At 36.3% G+C, this 25,817-nt stretch overlaps 3 protein-coding genes across 3 annotated transcripts; 2 read left to right on the top strand and 1 right to left on the bottom strand.

Annotated features, from left to right (window-relative positions):
* Positions 1-1,310: 1,310 nt before the first annotated feature.
* LOC141663553 (metalloendoproteinase 3-MMP-like) lies at positions 1,311-2,461 on the top strand. The gene has a single exon (XM_074469330.1). The coding sequence runs from the start codon at positions 1,332-1,334 to the stop codon at positions 2,292-2,294; it is 963 nt and encodes a 320-aa protein (XP_074325431.1). The 5' UTR covers positions 1,311-1,331; the 3' UTR covers positions 2,295-2,461.
* Positions 2,462-15,501: 13,040 nt separating this feature from the next.
* LOC141665439 (uncharacterized) lies at positions 15,502-16,029 on the bottom strand. The gene has a single exon (XM_074471422.1). It carries the CDS (start codon positions 16,027-16,029, stop codon positions 15,502-15,504), a length of 528 nt encoding a protein of 175 aa, XP_074327523.1.
* Positions 16,030-23,466: 7,437 nt separating this feature from the next.
* On the top strand, positions 23,467-24,249 carry LOC141665438 (uncharacterized). Its single transcript, XM_074471421.1, has one exon. It carries the CDS (start codon positions 23,467-23,469, stop codon positions 24,247-24,249), a length of 783 nt encoding a protein of 260 aa, XP_074327522.1.
* The last annotated feature ends 1,568 nt before the right edge of the window (positions 24,250-25,817 follow it).

The raw sequence follows: 25,817 nt of genomic DNA, 5'->3' as shown, positions 1-25,817 counted from the left end.
TCCGAGTGTACAGTCTTCACCCTCTACAAATATTTAAATCTTGTTGTAATATTAGACTCCCTCTCTAGGTCCTCAATACACACAATAACTAATATATAGGATCTTTTTCGTTTTTTATGATTTTTAGTTTTGATAATTAGTGCTAAAACTTTTCTTATCATTTTCGACATTACTGCGCGCCTGTTCGTCAATGTTGAGCCTCCTACATTATTTCAATTCAAATCCCATAACCTAAACGTTTTTAACATTGGTCTCAATTAGTTCAATCAAACAAAAAGAAAAATAATTAATAATGGGTATATATAGGGGCTACTTAAATTGAAACCAATTTAGAATATAAACTAGAAATTAAATAATTTTTTTTTAAAATTAATTCGAAATATAACACATATGATATGCAAATGAATTTTGAGAGATGTAGAAAAATACTTTGAAATCGGATTTTAAAAAAAATTTACGGTTTGACGGGAAATATCAAATTAAAAATGGAGGGAAAAACCTGAAATTGGATTGGTTAGATCTAATGTCTTAGATTAGTTCTAAGTTTATATTTTAATTTTAGTTTGTATTTGATCATTTCCCATATATATATATAATATATATTTACAATGACTACAGCAAATGATATTATTGAGGCAAGTAAATAAGGCCTGCATTTCCTTATTCAAATAGTTGTTGGACGGAATTAGTTAATAATTAATTAAGTGTAGTGTGTAGTTAAATAATATTATGAAAATGAATTTGAATTAGATTTACAGAAGTATACGTATTTAATAAACGTCTAGATATATATATATATATCTTATTTTATATGACTAATATATATCTTATGCTTAGAAGCTATAGCAGATTATTTTGTATTTAGTTCCCTAGTTTTGGTATTTTCATGGGTATTTCCTTGGTTATCTTTCTTTACAAAGTAAAACTTGCGACACATGCATGTACCCGACCGGTTAATTACAGGTGTGGGATATGAAACAAGACCAGGTCTTTCTTTGATTTAACATCACTAATTATACAACTAAAAACACCAACAACGTATATATAATTAGTGATCACAAAGAGAACAAGCTAGAAAAATACTAATTATCGGCAGTCAAGTTATAATCAAGCAGTAACAAATTTGGATTTTGGAGTCCAACAACAAAGTATTACTAACACTAGATGCCACGAGCCACCAATTCTGAAAACATAAGATCACCTTTTCAATTTTTGTTTTTACTATAACAGTACTGTTAAGAAGCCTATAAATAGCCCTGTAAACATGCAGGTATATCCATATAAATCATTCATCAAAGTACTGATAATCATATCAAGTAAGTTTAATTATCATGGCACCTACTGTGTTTGAAAAATCCTCAAACATAATCTTCCTCTTGACAACACTACTCATTCTCCCTGTATTCTGTATCAGTTCAAAACAGTCACCCTTTCAGTTTCTCGAGAATTTGCAAGGTTATCAAAAGGGTGACAAAGTTGCAGGGCTCCATGAGCTCAAGCAATATCTAAACAACTTTGGTTATCTAAACTATAATCAGGAGAACCTGGAATCCAACAGTGACCAAAAAGATGACCATTTCGACGATATCCTTGAGTCTGCCATCAAGACTTACCAGCTCAATTATCACCTGAAGCCCACCGGAGTCCTAGACTCCAAAACTGTATCAACCATGATGTTACCTCGATGTGGGGTCTCCGATATCATGATCAATGGCGCTACCAGGATGCGAGCAGGACAAAAGAAGATGCACCATCATCAAAAATTCATGCATGCAGTCTCCCATTATCAATTCTTCACCGGTTCACCAAAATGGCCACTTGACAAAACCAATCTTACTTATATTTTCAACACAAACCGTACTTCTACAAATACCACCAGAGCGATTTCACGAGCTTTCGATAAATGGGCTGCTTCCACACATTTCACATTTACACAAATTCAAGAAAATTCATGGATATCATCTAATATTACAGCTGATATTAGGATAGGCTTTTATAGCCGAGATCATGGAGATGGTTATCCTTTCGACGGGCCTTACGGAGTTCTAGCCCATGCCTCTGCGCCAACCAGTGGCAGTTTTCATCTTGATTCGGACGAGGCATGGTCCATTGGTCCAGTTCCGGATCACATAGACTTGGAGACAGTGGCTCTGCACGAGATAGGGCACCTTTTAGGGCTTCAACATAGCTCCGTCATAGATGCAATTATGTACCCCTCGGTTTCTGATGGAATGGCTAAGGAGTTACATGGTGACGATGTTCAGGGTATCAAGGATTTATACAACAAAGTCTGAAGAATGTATAACAAAAGCATATGTCCTCATATTTTTTAATTAAGATTAATATGGTTGATCTGCTTTGTCCTGATTTAACTTAAACAAAATTGATACATTACGTATCTATATATGTATAAATTGTTGCATTCAATACACCGATATTATTTCTGGAATCCAGAATTGGCTATTTGCATGAGTTAAAATTATTATTTGAGTAATATATAATTACATTAATAATTATAAAGAATGTAATGCGTGGTTGATTTTTCATATAATAGAAGAATCAAGTTAAAATGATTGAGTATACAATAATTTTTTTAAAAAAAATGATACTCCCTCCAATTTTGTGGAGTCTCGGCCAAAATTTGACTTAAGTTTATTAATATTTAATTAATTTATAAAATAAAAAATATATATTGCAAAAAACATTTAATCTAATTTAAAATGTAATTTTCGATTTTTTTAAAATAATACAAGCATAATTTTTAATTTTTGACAAAAAATTAATCAATTTGAGCGGGTAAAAATAGAAATGTGACTATTAAGAAAGGAAGAGGAAGTACCATCTAGGATACAGTTTTAAATTTTATGTATAATATAAAATCTAATTAGTCAATGTTTGTTGCAATTTTTTATAATTAAAAATATTATATATAGAAGTTTGACGTATAATTTTTTATAAAATTTTGTCTTTTTACCATGTGTTTTCTTAATGTTATATACTCAGGTTAATATATATGGGTAAAGTTTTAAAAAGGTTATCAAAAAAATATAATTTTAATAATGGATACCTAGAGAAGTCCTTTTAAAGCATCTCCAATACTAATAATTAATTAAAATGGTCCGCTAAATCATTTTGCTATCTTTAATATGTAAAATTTTAGCTCAGATGTTTCAGTATATTTCAATGGGGTTCTTAATTATAATTATGCAATTGGTTGCTGGATTTTACGGGTTAAATGCTAAGTTTGACTATCGTATTCTACTACGAATGTTAATATGCTCATAAGGGAAAAATAAGGTAAATGACACAAATAATTGTTGACGCAGAAAATCCGAGAACGGGAAAAAACCACATGTGGGAATTTGTACCCAACCAAAAATGAGTTTCACTAGAATCATAATTATGAATACATGATCTTGAACGTTATACTACTCAAATATGAATTACATGAATAACTGAGATTGACACAAGTGTTCGGCTCGTGATTTTATTTTTGATGTTGAATAGATCGTGCCCTCACAATGCTGCTCTCCCTACTCTTTTATCCCCGTTAGCTTCCACTTCCTTCCTATTTTCTTGGCCTCCCCTCCTTATCCCTTGTTTTTATCTTCATTTTAAACTTCCGTCCTTATCCCCCCTTTCTGCTAACTACTTTTATTTCAGTTGGATACTTTACTCAATTTTGTAGCTTACATGCCTTCAAACTCGGTTTGTTATTGACTTAGTCCACCATATTGTGTTATCAGTCACCATCTTGTCTGGTCTGGTTACAGTCATGTCATACTCCTTCCCGTCTCGTCTTGTCGTCAACTGAGTTGTCGTCTCTACTGATCATGTCATGTTGTGGCGAAATTATGGATATAACAATAGCCCCAGATTTTATTTAATTAGATTAATTGAATAAAATCTATCAATTAATCATTACTATCTTGCTTGAATGAAGTAGTAGCGTGTGACTTTATATCTTCTCTAGATTTATTTGAGTCGTTCCCTCGATATACATGCATTAGCTGTCCGAGTTCCAAGAAACTCTTCAATTCTTATCACTTAACCCTTCCTTATATACTCCCAACTGTTATCTTCCCCCAATTTTGTTATCTCCAAACCCTTTTCACTACCAATCATGGCTAAGAAGAGTTCCAAATACGCCGAGAACCCCAATACCAAAAGCCCCAATTCATCCTCCAATACCAACGGGTGGGTCGTGACTAACTCACTGAATATCCGTGATAACCAACCTAGCTCGATGAAGCCCGAAAAACTCGATGAAGCTCAACTACTCTTTCCATCTAGAGCCCTAGCATTTGTTCCTGATGTCAATGTGCATGCCGACTTTCATAGAACCAATTGGGTATGCTTCTACTATTACCCCTTTAATATAGGTTTCACTTTTTCTTTTCCCAATTTAGTTGTGGAGGTATTGAAGACTCTAAATGTCTCTCCTGGGCAACTCATGCCCTTTGCATGAAGGACCCTCGCCTGCTTGGATGCAATCGAAAACAAATACGCCTCCGGATCGATGTCGAAGTAATCAAACAAGCATACAGTTTGAAGAAGTTCAGTAACTGTCTCTTTGGCTTTGCAAATAGGAATACCGATGATCCACTAATCTTGAATCACGACACCGTCAACGACAGGAACTGGAAGAAGGATTTCTTTTTTGTAGACAAGAAGTCTCTTAGAGAAGTGGGCAATTACTTGTTGGAGCGTTGGAGTAACATCGGTACGTTCTATCCCTGTTTCTATGTCATTTTACTGTCTTTCTTTCTTTTTGTTTTTTGTCTTTGAATGATTAGCTTAGATCTCCTACTTTTATCTCAGTTCGTTGTTGTCGTCTTTGTGTGTCATACTGCACCTTCTCGTCTTCTTTTACTAGTAAAGCCCATCATGTCGTATAATATATTCATTGCTTTATGATCCTCTTTCATGTAATTTGTATTTATTTATTCTCTTTACTTTTTCCTCAAATAGATTGTGAGTTCGAAGCGAATGAGGAGAATATTGATGCCAAGGAGGTTGTGGCTAAGATTCGTGCCCTCCCTATCGCTGACAGGTTATGGCCCAACTGTCTTAATCGCCCCATTCGCAACGCCGGTAGAGTGAATATTGAGGAATATGCTACAAGGTTGAAGAAAATCCAGGACAAGATTGAGAGTTATACCTCTGAGATCCCCAGAAGCAAAGGAGCCACTGCAAGAACTAGAAGTAAGTTGTCTACTCCTATTCCTAAGCCTTCAATGTCTGTTCACAGTATTTCCTCAGAATCTATGGAAAGTCCCAAAACTGAAAACAAGAATGAGATGAGCTCAGGGCTGAAATACGCTAGAGGTATACGTCGAATGTTCCTCTTGTTGACGTGCCTTATCTTTTTTTGTTGCTCCTTTTTGATATTCTTAACACATCTTGAACCCTGTTTCCTAATTGTAGAGTTCAAACCTCCTGTTATCAAGCCTCTAACAATTTGCAGTAAAGATATATTTAAGAGATCACGTGATGACAAGCCATCTGAGACAGAGTCTTCCAAGGCCCCAGCACTGTCTAGTCCATTGCTTATCTTAGATTGGATCTTTCTGTTACACACATCAAGTCAAACACTCCTTCACCACTCTTGATTCAATATTACACCACTGAATCCAATCCTTCTACCTTTGCCCACCTACTTGATGACATGATCCTCTCGCAGTCTATGGAGGATCTATCTTCCAAAGAGCTTGAAGATGTCCTTGACAACAGTGCTGGCTACACATTTCATGTAAGTCATGTATTTCTAAATTTTGTCTCTGTTCTGACTATGTTTTCCACATGTAATTTTTGCCTTAGCATATTTCTTATCTTTGACACAGGTTTTGCAGAGTGTATTAGTTGGCCGTGAGGTATATAATCATAAAATGCAGATGAAGAAAGAAGTTGAGGCTGAACACAAGAATTATGGCAAGAAGCTACAGGCTGTAGAAGCTTTGGCTGAAGAAAGGTTGGTTGCCCTGGAAAGTTCTCAAAAGGAGTTTAATGATTTCGCCAACAAGGTGCAAACCATTGAGCATGCTGAGAAGGTGGTTCACCAGCAGATTATGAGGACACGGGTCGACATGATGCTCGAATATCATAGAGGAGAATGGGCCTCTTGGAATGTTCTCGAGACTGTGAAGATTTACAATGAGGCATTCCCAGACGATGCTTTCCCTCTAGATGAATTCAAGAATCAGGGTGATGATGATGAGGAGATGAAGTCTCCTAAGGATGGTGGCCTTGATAATGAATGATATTTTGTTTCTGCTTTATATTATGAACTCGTTTTTTGTCATTTTATTTAAGTACTTTGTCAGAATGTTGTCCCTGTTTCGCAATGCTGTGAGGGACTTTTGAATTTTATTTTGGTTTTCAGACTTTCGACATAATTCCATGAATGTCGTTTATGAATTTGATCTTTATCGTTATCTCATTGTGTGTTTTTGCTCTCAAGTTTCGAGCATACTTGTCATTTATTATCGATTGTGATAATTATTTTCTGTAATACATACTTTTATAATGTTAATCGTTATATAGTTAATTGGCTTTGTATACGTCAGTTTAGCATTATTGTAATTATCATCGCATCTTTATAATGAAGTATTTCATCGTAATATAGTATGCCACCATTCCATTGTTCGAATTGTCATTCTTACATAGGTGCATGCACTTGTAGGGTGGTTAAAAGGCCTTATTCCCTCTTGAAACACACCAAGTTATTATATGTGTAAATTCGTAGAATGTGATATAGGTACGTAAATATTGTAGTTTAAATATTGTAATTTTTCGTAAGGGACGTCATAGCGCTCTTATTGTCAACTGAATTCGTCAAGTGCATACAACACTGGGAAATTAGCAAAAATTATAACTGGGTGATCATCCCTTTGAATAGTTTATTTTACACAATTGTAGAGTGATGTCATAAAATTTTATAGAATTAAAGTGCAAACGCAAACATGGTCTACAAGCATAACCTTATATATATTAACCAAGAAATTCGCAACTTGAAAGGATAATCACATTGCATAGTAAAGTAATTCACAGTGAATTGAATCATAAAATTGATCTTGCATAAATGATTTACCAAAAGCAAGTGATAACAAGTAGCACACAATGTCATGCCAAACACAAACGACTATCAAAAACTATCTATGTCCTAAACGACTTATTGATTAACGACTTCTAAAAACAAAAATTTGAAAAGATGAGATAGAAAAACCTTACACATAATAAAGTTTTAGGTGCGAAGCGTTCCAAGCTCTTGGTATTTGTGTCCCATCCATACCGGACAGTCGGTAAGCCCCACGTCCCATGATAGCATCTATGAAGTAAGGTCATTCCCAAGTGTCAGCAAACTTCCCTGCCATCATGTCCATCATGTTCTGGAAAGTTTTCCTCAATACCATGTCACCGACACGGAAAATTCTTATGTGAACATGTTTATTATAGACATTGGCCACTCTTTGTTGGTAAAAAGCTATCCTGATTTTTGCCATTTCCCTCAGCTCATCCACTGTGTCCTTGTCGTGTGATAACTCTATGTTGTTCACATTATTTGTCAAGAGTCCATATCTTGCCGTTGGTATTATTTTTCTAGTTGGTAGCACAGTTTCATTGTCATAGACTAGACTGTATGGTGTCTGCCCTGTAGACGTCTTTGGAGTTGTCCTGTCTGATCACAATACCCAAGGCAATTCTTCAGCCCACTTTCCCTTACATGTCGTCAAACGTCTCTTTAAGTTGTTAATTATGATCTTGTTGCTTGACTCGGCTTGTCCATTGGCTTGATGATACCTTGGTGTTGACTTAACTAAGTTGATGTTCCAACGTTTGTAAAATGCTTCAGTTTTGTCACTTATGAACTGTGATCCATTGTCACAAATGATTTCGGATGGTACGCCAAACTTGCAAAGAATATTTTTTTTAATAAATGAAATTACTTCCTTTGATGTCACTTGCTTGAATGCCTCCGCCTCGATCCACTTTGAGAAATAATCAGTCACGGCTAACATAAACACCTTCTATCCTGGTGCTGGTGGCATTTTCCCACAATGTCCATTCCCCATTTCATGAAAGGCCAAGACGGAACTGTTAGGTCCCAATGTGTTTGTAGAAGGGGGGTTGAATACAAACAATACCGAATAATCGAATTTAGTGCAGAATAAAAAAATTGAAACAAAATTCAAGTTAAATAAAAATATTATTAAACTTGAAAGGTGTTACAACAACGGTATCGATTACAAGGAATTAATCTCAAATTAATTATCACAAATCTAGAATAAATTCGATATGAACTTTTTCTATTTTTGCAATAAAAAGATTCAAATGCTAAACACAATTTGAGATTAAGTTCTAGGGATTTTGATCCGCTAGATAGTTACACAAGAACAAGAGAATGATTTCTAGTTGTTTGGATTTAACTTTAATAACTAGAAATGTGATCTTGAATTTAGCAGATGAAAAATAAAATGTTTTCTGCGGCTGCTTTTCTTTTTGTTCTTGAGTTGTTGGATGATATTTGACTTCTGCTGCTTTTTCTTCTTTTATAATTCATTCAACAGACCTACTTGAACTGGCAAGACAATCTGTTAATTGGCATGACAATCGGCAAGACAATCCATTGAGCTAGCAAGACAATCAAAATGAACTGGCAAGACAATCCTCCTCCCAGTGTAACTTTCGGTGAGACTATTGAAAATGGCCTGGCATGACAATCGGTATGACAATCCAGATTGTCATGCTAGTTCAATTTCAATTGTCTTGCTGAATTAAAACTGATTTTAATCCAATAAAAATTCTGAAAATTCTTAATATTAATTCAGAATTAATTAATCAATTAATTCAATTAATCAATTAATTTAATTAATTAATAAATTAATCTTTTCATATATAATTTATTTTCTTAATTAAACTATATGACTTAATTAATTAATAGAGAATTAATACTAATCTTGAACAACAACCATTCTTCTGAAAATCTTCTGAAAATCACTGAGAATTATGAATCAATTCCACCACTTCAATATTGACACTCGATGTACTGTCTGGTTCATGAGTGACTAACTTCCGTGACGTTTCTTCATGTCTTGACTTTGATACTTGATTTTCTTCAGATTAAATCCTTGTAATTCTCTGATACCCTGACGAGATCTCTGTCACTTGATTAAATCCACAATCTTGATTTGTATCACTGAGGCTTGATCAATTTCTTGACCTTCTTCCAGTGAATTAATTCCTCAAGTCTGTAGATGAACCTTGTTTTTGAATCCTTTGACATATGTTACTTGGAGAGATCTATTTGACGGTAGATCCACTATTTACTTATTACATTCTTATTTGAGTTGAGTTAAATCCTCGAATATACAAATAGGCTACGACATATGCCTTACAATCTCCCCCTATTTGTTTGTTAGACAATAACAACAAATTCCTAGAGGATAACTCAACTAAACAAATAAGAAAAAGATATAAACAGAAATACAAAGTAAATAGCAGAAAAGTTCTGGATTAAATTTAACATTTTCCAGATTCCAAATAGCTGTTCCTCGAGACTGAACATATCTTCAAGTAGCTTCATCTTCTTTTGTACAACCACATTTCCTGTTGAGAAGCGCATATCTCTCTTGCTTCTCCCCCTATGAGAATCAACTGATTAAAAGAGATCACCTTTGTTTACCACATCTCCCGTACAATAGGATCCGCAGATAAAACCCAATGGCACTCCTCTTTTGAAAAACGACTTCTTCCCTTACTAAAAAATCACCTTATTTTACCACCTCTTCCGTACAATAGGATCCGTAGTTACAAACAACAATGGTGTGGTGTAGTGTACATATGTAGGATCTTTTTCTTCCACCCTGCTATTTCTCCCCCTTAGTTGAGGAATCCTCCAAACTATTACTAAAGCTTTTATCTCCCCCTTAGAGAAGGAATGTATGCCGTTGTCTGAAGGAGTTCTCATATATCACTTGGTTGGAAAAGAAATAACAAGTAGTTTCTCTTTCTTCCTCACTATGAGTGTGTGATTCTGTTTAGTGTACCTCACATGTGTTTCACTCTTCTCTCCACTCGTGTTACACTCATTCTCACAAGTGTATCACTCCTCTCATAGCTCCAAAATTCAGTTGTACCTGCAAGGAAAATCACCTTAGCCATCCTTAAGGAGGTCACAGGTGGTGCAATGGGAGTTCGCAAATCCCCACCCTTGTTAAACTCGTCAGATGAATCTGAGTCATAATCTACAAGTTGCTAATTTCCCTTTTAGGGTTCCAGATTTGAATTCTGGGAAGGTAAACAATGATCCAACGAATTTAGCATAAAGATCAAAGTTCCCTTCTAATGTATGTGAAGACATTTCCTTGTGACTCATCAGGTAATATCTGAATCATTGTCAACAATTTACCGATCTGCGCCTATGTCGGATCCACTATCCGCAGATACATATAGGGGATTTAAGCCTGGGGAGGTAGACACTGACCACTGACATATGGCTTTTGGATCAGTATCCTCTCCTGACACCTATAAAGGCAATTGGTCCATTAACGAACCTTGAACAATCAAATATGACCTTAAAATGGTCGAAACTCTTGTTTCCGTCAACTCATCCTTTGTCTGTGTAACATTTCCTTGTGCATCAAGAATTGTTTATGTTTGAAGTGCTGACACTACAACGGATACCTTGGCCGACAGGCAAATTTCAATAGACGCACCTTGTTGAGAGAATGAATCTAGTAACTGTTTTTGAGCCTTTTCAGCCATTACATCTTTTTGAGAAGATGTATGTGAGCTAGCAGTTGTCTGGGTTTAAATACTACTCATCTATTTAGGAGACAGAGCTACTGGGTTGACTTCAGAACCTTTCTTATGTGGTGAACTAAGGCACTATCTCCCTCATGCTCATTCATACTTCATTTTGGTGGTAAGAGAGTATTGGTTGGTTCTGTTTCTGTGTTTGTCTTTACAATCTGGGATAAAAGTTATGGGATTTCAACCTCATGACTGTTAATGAAAGAAAGTCATTGGAGACTGAACCTGTATCACAGAACATATGGAATAGAGAGATAAAATGTACTTAGGATCTATAATGAATGAAAATTATACATTTAATCTTTTGAGAAAAATGATGTACAATAGTGATTTCAAAGGATTTTACATGAAATAAGAAATCACTAATGTAGATAGAAGTTTGATTTTCTCCTAAAACTGTCTGCACATATAAAACAATATGTTTGTGCCTAGTGATAAGAGAGTTATTAATATGACGACTCTACTAGTTCATATTAAACTGTAACTTCAGTTAGAGTGTCATACCATGTCCTTGACGATTGCTTGAGTAGTACACTAGTTCATACCAACCTGAAGTGAGATTGTGAAGAAGAGATTGCATAGTCCAATAGATCTGCAGCTGCAAAGTCCATGAATTATGGTGCATTGACTTCCTCTATTGACTCACAAACCAGGAGTACACATTTACACATCTTACTAGAGTCCAATTCCAAGTGTAATGTGCAGCAGGTGCCTGATATGTCGTAATATTCTTAAGTCTCGTCACTGGTGCTATATGTTAGATACTGCTTCCTGATAATAACCTAGCACAATATACAAATTTTCAATGATAACATTCCCAGCTTGCAAGCAGCCATATCCCTCGGATAAACCTTTGCTGTTATCTCCAAAGGTAACCAATGGGCCAACTTTCTCAACCACATTTGATAGCAGGGCTCTATCTCCGATCATATGTCTTGATGATCCACTGTCAAAAATCCACACTACCGGTTCCACCTGTTTAATGCCCTGCACTACAAATGGATTAGACCTTCTTCGGAACCCAAACTTGGTTGGGCCCGGCATACTTGTAGAATTGTCCTTTATCAGGAAAAACAACATTCTTAATTTGCATGTTCTCAACTTTCTCAATGACTGAACAGTTGACCTTGTAAACAGCCTTAACAAATTTCTGTTTAGGATTAGGCACAAATGTTTCATTTCTAGCCTTAGAAGAACTAGCAGTCTTAGACCTATCATGCTTCTTATTATTCACATGCTGACGAGGAGTAGTCTTATCACTAGAAATATGCTTACCATTAAAATAAGCATACATCAAATTAAAAGCACAAGACATATAATTAGCAACACCATATGCTTTATGAGAGTGATTAACAACAGGCAATTTATGCATGGTAGACATGGCATTTTTGTTATCCAACTCATGTGTGTCTGAGTTAGTCTCAGTTGCTTTCACAACTTTGACTGGAACTTTCGACACACTTGGCTTGGAAACAACCTTCTCATTAGCATGATCTTCAACACGTATTTCTTCTTGAATAACAGAAGAGGTCGCATCAAATGGTTTAGTAATTGATGCTTTATAGAGGGGTTTATCAACACCCTTAAGCACATATGGTACTTCCATGCCTTTAGCACATACATGAGGAGGAGAGTTTATGCCTAATTCTCCAATAGCAGCATTGTAATCATAACCTATTCCAGATGTTTGATTAACAGCTTGCTTACTGTAGAACTCTTTAGCCTTCGAACAAGAATTAAAGTAGGCTCTAACCTTAGTCTCAAGATCGGTGATCTTGTCTTTGAGAATAGTTTCGGGTTGTCTATAACAATTAACTCTGTTCTCTAGAAAAGATACTTGTTCTTTTAACTTGTCTTGATTAATGTGCACAAGTCTTAATTCATTGACCTCTTTCTCAAGGTCTTTGATCTATTGACTTAACAGTTCATTATCAGGATGAGCACAATCTAAGTTACCTCCTAGATGATAAACTAATTCAGCATCAGTATATTTTACCTCTTTTCTTGACGATGAAGCTTTTCCATCAATAGCCATAAGAGCAAGATTCCCTTCTTCTTCATCTTCACTATTAGTATCATCCCAGCTTCTTCCCTTTGCCAGATAAGCCCTTTCAGAGTTACTCTTCTGATTGGAATCATAAGAGTACTTCCTTACTTGCTTTGGCTTCCCATATTCTGTGGAAAAGTGTCCCAACTCATTGCAGTTATAACATCTAATGGTGCTCCGATCAGCCATCCCTGTTTTGTATCCACCACTGTTGGTGTTAGAGGATGAAGATCCACTTTTCTGGAATTTGTTGTAGTTGGACTTGTACTTGAACTTGGGATTTCTCTTGAATCTGACATTGGAGAATCTCTTGACAATTTCGGCCATTGACTCATCTTCCAATTGCTCCAGCTCTTCCAAGGAATAAAAATCATCACTGGATTGATTTGTAGTAGGAGGATCATATTCTGCTACTAACACATTTTCCTCAGCCTTGGAAAACTGTACCATTCTCTCCGACTGTTGAGATTGTTGTTGTTGTTGACCTTCAGCTACAAGAGCAGTAGATGTGCTGACCATTCTATCTTTCTTGTAGACTTCCTTCTGCTGAATCTGCTCCAACTCATAGGTTTTTAACACACCATAGAGTCTATCCAAAGAAATCTCACTCAGATCTCTAGCTTCTCTTATGGCAGTGATTCTATGTTCAAGATGAGTTGGCAGTGTTAAAAGGAACTTTTTGTTGACCTCCCTAATTGAATAATATTTTCCATTTATGTTCAGGTTGTTGATCAACGCATTGTACCTCTCAAACACTTCAGTAATTCCTTCTCCTAGATTTGATTTAAAATGTTCATACTCAGAGGTTAGGATCTCTAACTTGTTCTCCCTAACTTCCTCTGTGCCTTCATTAATCACCTCAATAGTTTCCCACATGTGTTTGGAATTTTTACAGTTCATCACATGTCTGTTCATCAAGGGATCGAGGGAATCAACTAAAATTAATTGAAGGCTGGCATCCAAGGAGGCTTCTTCTTTTTCAGCAGGAGAAAAATTCTCAGGCTCTTTTGGATATGTTCTAGCTTTGGTAATCACAACATCATCTACTATCACCTCTGGTTCAATAACCATCGGAGTTTTTTGACCCTTCTTTAACAATTTCAGATATTTGGGATTTGCAACTTGTAAAAACAAGAGCATCTTCATCTTCCACATGGTGGAATTTTAACGGTTCGAACTTTTTGTGAAGTCTTAATGAATTTTTGTATAAATAAAAATTCAAAGGAGTTGAAAAATCATAAAAGTCTTGGATCTTGATTTGTTCATTAATCAGAAGGCTCTGATACCAATTGTTAGGTCCCAATGTGTTTGTATAAGGGGGGTTGAATACAAACAATACCGAATAATCGAATTTAGTGCGGAATAAAAAAATTGAAACAAAATTCAAGTTAAATAAAAATACTATTAAACTTGAAAGGTGTTACAACAACGGTATCGATTACAAGGAATTAATCTCAAATTAATTATCACAAATCTAGAATAAATTTGACATGAACTTTTTCTATTTTTGCAATAAAAAGATTCAAATTCTAAACGCAATTTGAGATTAAGTTCTAGGGATTTTGATCCGCTAGATAGTTACACAAGAACAAGAGAATGATTTCTAGTTGTTTGGATTTAACTTTAATGGCCTGGCATGACAATCGGTATGACAATCCAGATCGTCATGCTAGTTTAATTTCAATTGACTTGCTGAATTAAAACTGATTTTAATCCAATAAAAATTCTGAAAATTCTTAATATTAATTCAGAATTAATTAATCAATTAATTCAATTAATCAATAAATTAATCTTTGCAGATATAATTTATTTTCTTAATTAAACTATATGACTTAATTAATTAATAGAGAATTAATACTAATCTTGAACAACAACCATTCTTCTGAAAATTTTCTGAAAATCACTGAGAATTATGAATCAATTTCACCACTTCAATGTTGACACTCGATGTACTGTCTGGTTCATGAGTGACTAACTTCCGTGACGTTTCTTCATGTCTTGACTTTGATACTTGATTTTCTTCAGATTAAATCCTTGTAATTCTCTGATACCCTGACGAGATCTCTGTCACTTGATTAAATCCACAATCTTGATTTGTATCACTGAGGCTTGATCAATTTCTTGAACTTCTTCCAGTGAATTAATTCCTCAAGTTTGTAGATGAACCTTGTTTATGAATCCTTTGACATATGTTACTTTGAGAGATTTCTTTGATGGTAGATCCGCTATTTACTTATTACATTCTTATTTGAGTTGGTTTAAATCCTCGAATATACAAATAGGCTATGACATATGCCTTACAGGAACGGACGTGTGAAGCTGCTCAGATGGTTGATGTATGACAGGTGTATTTCGTTGACAGGCATCATATTTCTTGCATAGTTTAGGGCATCTTGCCTTTGTGTCGTCCAATAGTATCCTAAGCGTAATATCTTTAAGGACAGATTCCTTCCATTAGTATGATTCCCGCATTCTCCTTCGTGTACATCCCTTAGCACCATGTCTGCTTCATGGCTTTTCAAAAATCTCTGTAGCAGTCCTGTGGAAGATTTTTTGAATAACTCCCCATCTATAATCGTGAACCTTGATGCCTTCATCCTGAGAATCCTTGCTTCATTGTTACTGACTAAAACTGTTCTAAATTATAAGTAATCCTTGAATATTTTTATCCAATTGTCAGTATCTTTACTGGTGTTGTTATCACATTGATTAAGGGTCATTGCTTCTGTTCCAATAACTAATATTTCCATAGCAGGCTTCACGATGTGGACTACCGGAATGTTGTTGAGGTCTAATTTTTTGAACACGGCTCCTAATCCATCCAATGCATCAGCTTGTACATTATTCTCCCTTGGGACCTGTTGTATGCTGAAGTTATCGAAATAGTTGATTAGACTTTTTGTGATGTCGAGGTAAGCCGCCATTTTAGGATCCTTGGCCTCATACGAGCCCTTGACATGATTGACAACAAGTAATGAATCACAATTAACATCAATGGTTTTGATCTTCATGTCTTTAGCGATTGTGAGTCCCATGATTAATGCTTCATATTCAGCTTCATTGTTTGTGGCTTTGAAGTCACAGCATATCGATTGTGCTATCATATCCCCCTGTGGCGATTTGAGGATAAGCCCCAATCCCGTTCCATTGGCATTGGATGCCCCATCCATATACAATGTCCATGGCTTCACGTCTACTCTTGAAAGAACTTGCTGAAATTCCTACTCAGCATCCGTCATTTATCTTGGACTGAAATCATCCACAAAATCAGCTAAAGCTTTTGACTTTATTGCAGTTCTCATGTCATACGTTATGTCGTAAGTACTTAGTCGTATTTCTCACTTTGCCATTCTCCCCATCAAATCAGGTTTACTTAATACGTTCCTCAAAGGGAAGTTCATCATGACGTGTATCTTATGTGACTCAAAATAATGTCTCAACTTAATGGATGTCATGGCTAATACAAGTACTAATTTTTCAAGAGATGTGTACCTTGTTTCTGCATCTACTAAGCTCTTGTTGACATAATATACAGGCAATTGGACACCTCATTTTCTTTGACAAGAACACCACTTACTGCATGATCAGTTACAGACAGATACACGTATAAGTCCTTTCCTTGGACGAGTTTGGATAAAAGTGGTAGAGTAGTCAGATACCTCTTCAGGTCATTTAAAGCAATCTCATGTTTTTCATACCACGAGAGTCCTTTATTCTTTCTCAGCACGTCATAAAATAGCTTGCACCTAGTCGACGAGCGTAAAATGAACTTATTCAAGGCCGCAACTCGTCCTATCAATTTCTGTATGTCTTTGACGTTCAATGGACTTTTCAATTCAAAGATTGCCTTAATTTATTATGAACTTGCTTTAATTCCTCTCCTCGTCACCATATGTCCAAGGAACTTTCCGACGACACGGCAAAGTGACATTTGGATGGGTTCAGCTTCATGTTATATGACCTTAATATGTCGAATACTTCTTGAAGATCACGTACATGATTTTCTGCACTAACAGACTTGACGACCATATCGTCAATGTACACTTCCATCGTTTATCCTATTTGAACTTTAAAAGTTTTGTTGACAAGTCTTTGAAAGGTAGCCCCAGCATTTCTTAATTCGAACGGCATGGCCAAATAACAATATATCCCCCTGCCCGTTATAAACACGGTCTTTTCGCAGTCAGACGGTTCCATTTGGATTTGATTGAAGCCACTTGACGCGTCCAGGAATGTGAGTAGCTCATGACCAGCCGTCGAATCCACCATGGTGTCAATGTGAGGCAGTGGGTAGGGGTCTTTAGGACAAGCCTTGTTCAAATCCGTGTAATGAACACAAACTCTCCATTTCCCATTTTTCTTCTGTACGATAACGACATTTGCTAACTATTCAAGATAATCAACTTCTTTAATCATGCCAGCTTTGATGAGCCTTTTCACCTCGTCATTTATTATCTTGTTTCTCTCGGCTGCAAACTTCCTTCATTTTTGTTGGACGGGTGGGTAGCTAGGATCCACGTTTAACTTATGTGTTATGAAATTTGGATCAATTCCCGTTATATCGTCATGTTCCCATACAAAAGCGTCTAGCCTTGTGGTTAAGAAATTTATCAAATTGGCTTCAATTATTGGAGAAAGGTCTTCACCAACTAATACTTTCTTGTCTCCTGCCGCCAAATCTACTTCAGCTAATTGTTCCGGCCATGTTACCGTGGCTACAGGCATCTTGTTTCCTTGATGTTGGACAGTTGGCTTCAGACACGTCATGTAACAGTCCCGAGCCATGTTTTGATCCCCCCTTATTTCCTGAGCTCCCCATGGTGTTGGGAATTTTTATACCTAATGATATGTTGATGGTACCGCCTTCAAGTTGTGTATCCATGGTCTTCCTATGATTATGTTGTAACTCGAATCCACATCAATTATACAGAATTTTTCCAGGAGATTGACCCTTGGGCATATGTTGGCAACGTGATACTCCCCAATGTATGTTTTGTCTCACCACTGAACCCCACTAATGTTGTCGACTTTATGATCATATCACTTTCTGTCAATCCCATTTGTGTCAATGTGCTAAGCATCATGATGTTGGCAGCACTCCCATTGACCACCAATATTCTTTTAATTAGGCAATTTCCCACGGGTAGTGAGATGACTAGTTCGTCCTGTTGTGGTTCTCATATGTTCTTTTTGTCTAATTCATCAGACATTAATGATGGCATATTGTCATTGCCAACCCCTACTTGTGTGACTCGTATGTCTGTTTCTCTGGATGCTCTCTTAGCCAGCGAATATGTTGATCGACATATCTCTGGCCCTCCTGAGATGAAGGTGATCACCTTGTGATGTGGTGGGGGCGGTGGTTGTCTTAGTGGTGTCACGCTGTTTCCCCTTGAAGACACATCCTTCCCAACATAAGATGTCTTCTTTGATGCCATAAATTCTGTAAGATATCCTTTCTTGGTCAGAAATTGTAGTTCTTTTCGCAAGGCCACACATTCATAAGCCCTGTGTCCTTAATCTCCATGGTAGTCGTACCACAGTTTAGAATCCGGGTTAGCTTTAGGTTTGTTGCTCTTCGCTAACCACTTTACCACACCTCCCAACTTGGTAAACTCCTTCATCATGGTTAAAGGCGTGATCGTGAAGCCATAACTGTCATATATTGGTGGTAGGTTCAGGTCTTTTCTCCAGTCACCGCATTCCTCTCTCTTCCATTCATTAGACTCTCGTGTCGAGTTGACATGTACCTCATCTTTGTTTGGTCTAGTATAGGGCTTGTAATCTCTGGACCTTGGTGTCACATTTTTCTTGACAGTTTGTAGTACTTCTCGTCCTCCTCCATTCGGTCTTCCTCCAACCTTACTTGTGCCATGGCTTTGGCTTGCACATCATCCATTGTTCGGCACGGGTACTTTGCCAACTCTTCATAGAGTGGAGATTCTCGTTCTAATCCCCGCCTAAATGCTTCGATAGCCGTAGGGACGTCACAATTGGTGATAGTCACCTTCTCTCTATTGAATCTCGTCAGGTAGTCACGCAAAGGCTCCCTACTTAATTGGACGATCTTGTACAAATCACTAGTAGTTTTTTCGAACACTCGGCTGCTTGCGAATTGCAAATTGAATGCATCTATCAGATCAGCAAACGTCTTGATGCTTCCTTGTGGAAGATTCACGAACCATTGCAAAGTTGGTCCTCATAGTGTAGAACCAAAACCTTTACACATGCAAGCTTCTTTTAAATCACGTGTGATTGGTACTGTGAATATTCGTTGTTTGTATTGTGCAATATGCTCCATGAGATCACTAGTTCCATCATACGGTCTCATTTTTGGTACCATGAAACACTTTGGTATTTCTACCAAGGCGATGCTGTCATGAAAAGGGGAGTCAGCGTAGCTTGTTGGGGTTGCCTTTTCTAACGGTTTTGGGACGCCATGTATCCTTTCAAACAAATCCCTCATTTCTTGTAGTTCCTTTCTAAACTCTTCTGCGATTTGATTCTTAGATCTTGTACTTTTGTGACGCGATCTTCTCCTGTCGGTCTCTCCTTGTCGATCATCACGATCATCATAACGTTGCTTGTCACGTCTCCTTTCCATGTCATCTTCGTTATTTGGTACATCCTCCATATCTTCTACGTCAATAACATCATCTGTTCCATTTATTGGCCCTTCATTTTGGTTGTAATCTTCTGCTTCATCCATGTCCAAACGTCTGATTACGCTTGGGATGGTTTTCTTTGTCGCAGTTTTGGTTCTCGATTTAGCCGTAGTGAGTTCCTTCTTCAATGCTTCATTTTCCGAACGCATCTTCTCCATTTCTTCTTGCAACTGTTTCAATGTCGCAGTCGTATCTCTGCTATTTTCAGCTTCCCCTTCTTGGTTCGTGACTCGTTCTCTGTCACTTTTCATCGTAATGTGTTAATCAAATCCTTAGCAAGTTTCTCACAGACGACGCCAATTATTTTCGTTAGATTTTACGGGTTAAATGCTAAGTTTGACTATCATATTCTACTACGAATGTTAATACGTTCCTAAGGGAAAAATAAGGTAAATGACACAAAGAATTGTTGACGCGGAAAATCCGGGAACGGGAAAAAACCGCGGGTGGGAATGTGTACCCAACCAAAAATGAGTTTCACTAGAATCATAATTATGAATACATGATCTTGAACGTTATACTACTCAAATATGAATTACATGAATAACTGAGATTGACACAAGTGTTCGGCTCGTGATTTTATTTTTGATGTTGAATAGATCGTTCCTTCACAATGCTGCTCTCCCTACTCTTTTATCCCCGTTAGCTTCCAATTCCTTCCTATTTTCTTGGCCTCCCCTTCTTATCCCTTGTTTTTCTCTTCATTTTAAACTTCCGTCCTTTTCCCCCCTTACGGCTAACTACTTTTATTTCAGTTGGATACTTTACTCAATTTTGTAGCTTACATGCCTTCAAACTCGGTTTGTTACTGACTTAGTCCACCATATCGTGTTATCAGTCACCATTTTGTCTGGTCTAGTTACGATCATGTCACACTCCTTCCCGTCTCGTCTTGTCGTCAACTGAGTTGTCGTCTCTACTGATCATGTCATGTCGTGGCGAAATTCTGGATATAACAGGTACACAAAAATATTTAAATAAAAATAAATATCTATATTTTTTGCTAACTATTTTTGAAAGTTGGATTGATAATTTTTTACATACTCTCTAAAAGTGTCACATAACTTTTTAGCTAAGAATTTTCTCAATTCAAAATGCTCTTAACAAGAAAGACAGATATTTTTAATCCACTCATTCTAAACCAAATTTTATGACTAGTTTTATTATAGTAATGCTACATCGGTTACCCGTGCAGAAGCATATCTAATTAGGTACTGAATCAAGTTTATCAATACTAGTTGGTAACCGTGCTTGGCACGTGAACAAAATTAAAAATAATATAATCATATTATTATTTACATAAAACTGAAACTCATAATTCGTGTAAAATACAGATCTAAATATAATAGATAAAATGTTGTTAAAATATGTAGATAAAAAAATCGAAGTTAAGTGTAACTATAAAATTTTACTATATAGTTCTAGTTATGTATACACCTAATTATTTAATTATACAAATCTGACATGTTAACTTACTAATACGATTTTTTTAATCTAAATACAACCCATAAATTGGTTATTGTTAATGTTTTTTTAATTTTAAGTAAATAAATGTTATGATGGACAGTAACAAATACGATCGTTAAATCAATAATTTTCAGTTGAGAAGTTAATAAATGTTACTAAAATCATTTGCTATTACTTAATTATTTTTAAAATAATATTATCCAATTTAAAAGTAAACTAACACCAGGATTGATACTAACTAATAGAAAATAAAGTTTACAGAGAATATAAGTCAATTAGTATTAATAATTTATTTTGCAGTTAGTAGTTTTTCAAAATAAAAGTAAATATATGTTATTTTACTTAATTTAATGTAATTTAATTATTTTTAATATAATTTATAAATAGATAAAGTTTACCGGGAATATAAGTCAATTCGTGTTAGTAATTTACAAAGAATGGAAGTTTTGTGTTAAAAACAAAGTTTATAAAAAATTGAAGTCAACTTATGTTAGGTAAGTACCAAAATTTGGTACTTTGGTACTTTTAACACCAAATTATACATGGTTTCGCTTATTAATAAAGAGTATAGATTGTTAGCTCATCAATAATTATAATATACCATTATCTTCTTCAATTATAATTTTGGCATTATTTTTGTTAAAATTACTTTAATAATTAGTATTGAAAGTTGTCAAAGTATTTATATATTGAAATATATTTAAAAATAGATATTGTTTATATTGAGAAGTATATTTAAAAATAGATATTAAAGTAAATGTTTTTATTAGAACATATATAACATTATTTTCACTTGGCTATTTCTGTTTTTTAATATGTAGCCACTAAAAATGTTATGACACTTCATATCATATAATACTTTAACACCCTTTTATACACATCATCTGACTGCATAAGTATAATTAATTGTGCTTGAAGTATTACCGAGAGAAATGAATTTGTCCTACCCTTCTTTCTGGTGCTGCCTATTTTTTACTAGTTAATTTCCTCTAGATTCTTTATATCCCTGCTGCTACGCGGTCATAAAAGTCAGGCAGACAAAATGAATACGAGTGAATCTATATCTATATTCTATATACATAGCTAAAAATACAAGTTTCGTGGCGCTTACCTAGAAAATCAATATGCACATCTGAATATTGGAGCAATAGTTTAATTGCTAGGTTTATCATAAATTCGTTCTCGTCTTCTCGTCTTCTCATCTTTGTGAGAGTTTTATTTTTCTCTTCGTTCAATCTCTTCTGAGAGAGGGAAGCGTGAGAGTTTCTTATGGCTCGCTATCATGATCTAGATGATCAGTTTAATGGGTTAAATATTGATGATGAGGAAAATGTTGCGTTTGTATTTGGAGGAAATGTGGAGGCTGAGGTCAAAAGATATGAGCTCTGTGTGGTTGGCAGATTCATGACAGAAAGAAACATTAATATCAATGCTATGAAGACAAAGATGGCTGATGTGTGGCGGCCGACAATGGGTATTAACATTAAGGAGTTAGAACCAGGGGTGTTCTTGTTCCAATTCTACCATAAGGAAGATATGCAATGGGTTCTTAAAGGAGGTCCATGGTCATTTGATAATGCGATGTTAGTAATGGCTGAGATTCCTATTGGGGATGAACCTCTGGATGTTCCTCTGTGGTATGTAAACATGTGGATGCAAATTTATGATATTCCATCTGGGCTAATGTCAGAGGCTGTGGGGAAGCAATTGGGAGATTTTTTTGGAAAATTTCTTGAATACGATACTAAAAATAATGCAAGTATATGGAGAGAATTTATGCGTATCCGAGTAAAGTTGGATGTTAGGAAGCCTCTGAAACGTAAGAAAAATTTTTTGAAGAAAAATGGAGAGGAGGTGATGGTGTCATGCAAGTATGAGAGGTTGGGTTAATTTTGTTTTACCTGCGGAATGTTAACACATACGGAACGTTATTGCAGGAAGTTTTCTGAATGAAGGAAGTAGTAAGGATTGTGGGAGCTGGCTCAGAGCTCTGTCGAGGAGAGCTGGTGGTCAGGCAAGAAGTAGGTGGCTGCGGGTGGAGAATGACACGGACTGGGAGGCGCGTCAGGAACGATACAGCTCTTGCCCAAAATCAGGGGGTTTCAGTTACGGGAAAAAAGATAACAACATGATTTTAGGAAATGCAATCATGCAAGATATGAGAAATAAAGGGGATAATGCATATCCCGTGATTTCAGCAGTTAAACAGATAGAAGAAATAAGGGAAAATTCAAATTTAAGCAATGATAATGGGCTGGAGCAGGAGGAAATGAGCAGGCTTCAAGTTAGTGATAGGAAACGAATGAGGGGAGGCCCAAAGGAATATGATACCATGGATACTCCAGGTGGGCTTGTGAATGTATCAACTTCGGGCTTAATAATAACACAGAACGACGATGGACTTTCTGAAATGGATTGTGCAACGTTAAACAACTCTCAACTGGCTAAGCTTGCTCAGCAAGCTAGCCGGACATTATGAATGCTGTAAGTTGGAACTACAGAGGCTTGGGAAATCCTCGTGCAGTTCATGCTCTAAGAGACGTTGTAAAGTCTCATAATCCCGAGATTTTATTTTTAATTGAAACTTTGTCAAATAAAGAGAGAATGAAACAGCTTAGTGGCAAGTTGGGTTTCAGTAGCCACTTGGCAGTGGAGTGTGTAGGTCGAAGCGGAGGTATTGCTTTGCTTTGGAAAAGTAGTGTTAAATGTAATGTGCTCAACTGCAGTAGTAACTTTATAGATGCTAAGTTATCTAATGCTAATGGAGTTGAATGGAGGTTGACTGGCTACTATGGTTTTCCGGAGTGTGGTCGTAGAAAAGAGTCCTGGGACCTTTTAAAATGGTTAGCAAATTATTCTGACTTACCATGGGTGGTTATAGGTGACTTTAACGATATGATCAACATTGCTGACAAGAAAGGGAACAATTCTCACCCTCAGGTGCTCTTGGATGGTTTTAAGCAAACTATTGATGACTGTGGTTTAATCGAACTAGACCTGGTGGGAGGGAATTATACGTGGGAGAAAAGCAAGGGTAAACCGGAGTGGGCTAGGGAAAGATTGGATAGGGCTTTTGCTTCAGCTTCCTGGTGGAGCTTATTTCCTTTGTGTAACTTGCGAGTGCACCATTGTATTCATTCTGATCATGACCTTATTCATTTTGAGATGTATAGTACAAATCATACTAAAAAGAAATTTAGATTTCGGTTTGAGAACGCCTGGCTTAAGGAGAATAACTTTTATGTGGAGGTGTCGTAGTATTGGCAAAAGTTGAAGCCGAGTCATTTTCTACCCAAGCTTTTAGATCTGTCAGCTTTTATGGAGAAGTGGGGGAATCGGTTCTTCAACAAATTTCGTGAGAAAATAAAAAAAAAAGGAGCTGGTGCTGTCATTTGAAGACTGTGCAGATGAGACAAGAGCTAGTAGATATTTCACAGAGAAGAAGAATTTGGAGGATCTGATGTTAAGCGAAGAACTCTATTGGCAATAGAGGGCCAAATCATTTTGGTTACAGGATGGGGACTTGAACTCGAAATACTTTTATGCGTTTGCATCTAGCAGGAAGAAGAAAAACCAGGTCACCCATCTCAAAGATGAACAAGGGAAAGGGTTGATAATCATACTGATATGTGTGAGGTAGTTAAGAAATACTTCACTAAAATCTTTGGCAATGAGGATCGAGTAGAGTTGGAGAATATGGAAGTTCAGACACCAGTTATATCGGAGAATCAGAACAGATGGCTTACAAAGGAGTTCTCATTTGAGGAATTTTCGGTTGCTGTAAAACAAATGCATCCCGATAAGAGTGTTGGGCCGAATGGTTTAAACCCAGCATTCTATTACCATTTCTGGAATTTATTTGGGAGAGAAGTTTTTCAGTGTTGCAAATAATGGTTAGCAGAGTTGGCTTTTTCACTGGGGTTAAATGATACGACTATTGTTCTAATCCCTAAAAAAGAAAATGCAGATGATATGAAAGATTTACGACCGATAGCACTTTGTAATGTTTTATACAAAGTAATAGCAAAGGTTCTTGCTAATCGTCTGAAAGTTGTGTTGCCGAGCAGTATATCAGATAATCAGTCTGCCTTTGTCCCTGGCAGAAGCATAACAGATAATGTGTTGGTGGCTTTCGAGCTACTACACTACATGAAGCAAAAAAAGAAAGGGGAAGAAGGAGAGGTTGCCTTAAAGTTAGATGTTAGTAAAGCTTATGATAGGGTTGACTGGAATTTTTTGAGGATGCAGATGAAGCAGCTAGGGTTCTCTGACAAGTGGATTGCTTGGATACAACTTTGCGTTACAACAGTGTCATACTCTGTTAATTTTAATGGCTCCCAGATTGGTCCTATTACTCCTTCCAGAGGTCTTCGTCAAGGTGATCCACTATCACCTTACTTGTTCTTATTTTGTGTGGAGGGTTTGTCCCGTATGATACAAAAGGCAGCTGAAGCAGGAAAAATTCAAGGTTGTAGGATTTGTGTGCGAGCCCCTGCTATAACTCATCTCCTATTCACAGATGACAGTTTCTTATTTTGTAAAGCAAAGTCTGAGGAAGTGTTGGAGATACGGTCGATATTACAGAAGTATGAAATGCAGTCAGGCCAGGCCATCAATCTTCAAAAATCGGGCATATATTTTAGTGCAAATGTCAGACTGGACAAACAGGCAGTGTTGAAGAATGTGTTGGGTGTTTACAATGATTTGAGCACTGGGAAATATCTTGGTCTGCCTTCGTTAATAGGCAGATCAAAGCGAACGGTATTTAATTTTCTTAAAGATCGTCTATGGAGCAAAATATAGGGGTGGAGTGCCAGATGTCTCTC

This window comes from Apium graveolens, chromosome 6, assembly GCF_009905375.1.
Source record: "Apium graveolens cultivar Ventura chromosome 6, ASM990537v1, whole genome shotgun sequence".
Taxonomy (NCBI): domain Eukaryota; kingdom Viridiplantae; phylum Streptophyta; class Magnoliopsida; order Apiales; family Apiaceae; genus Apium; species Apium graveolens.
This window is presented reverse-complemented; position numbering and strand designations above follow the sequence as displayed.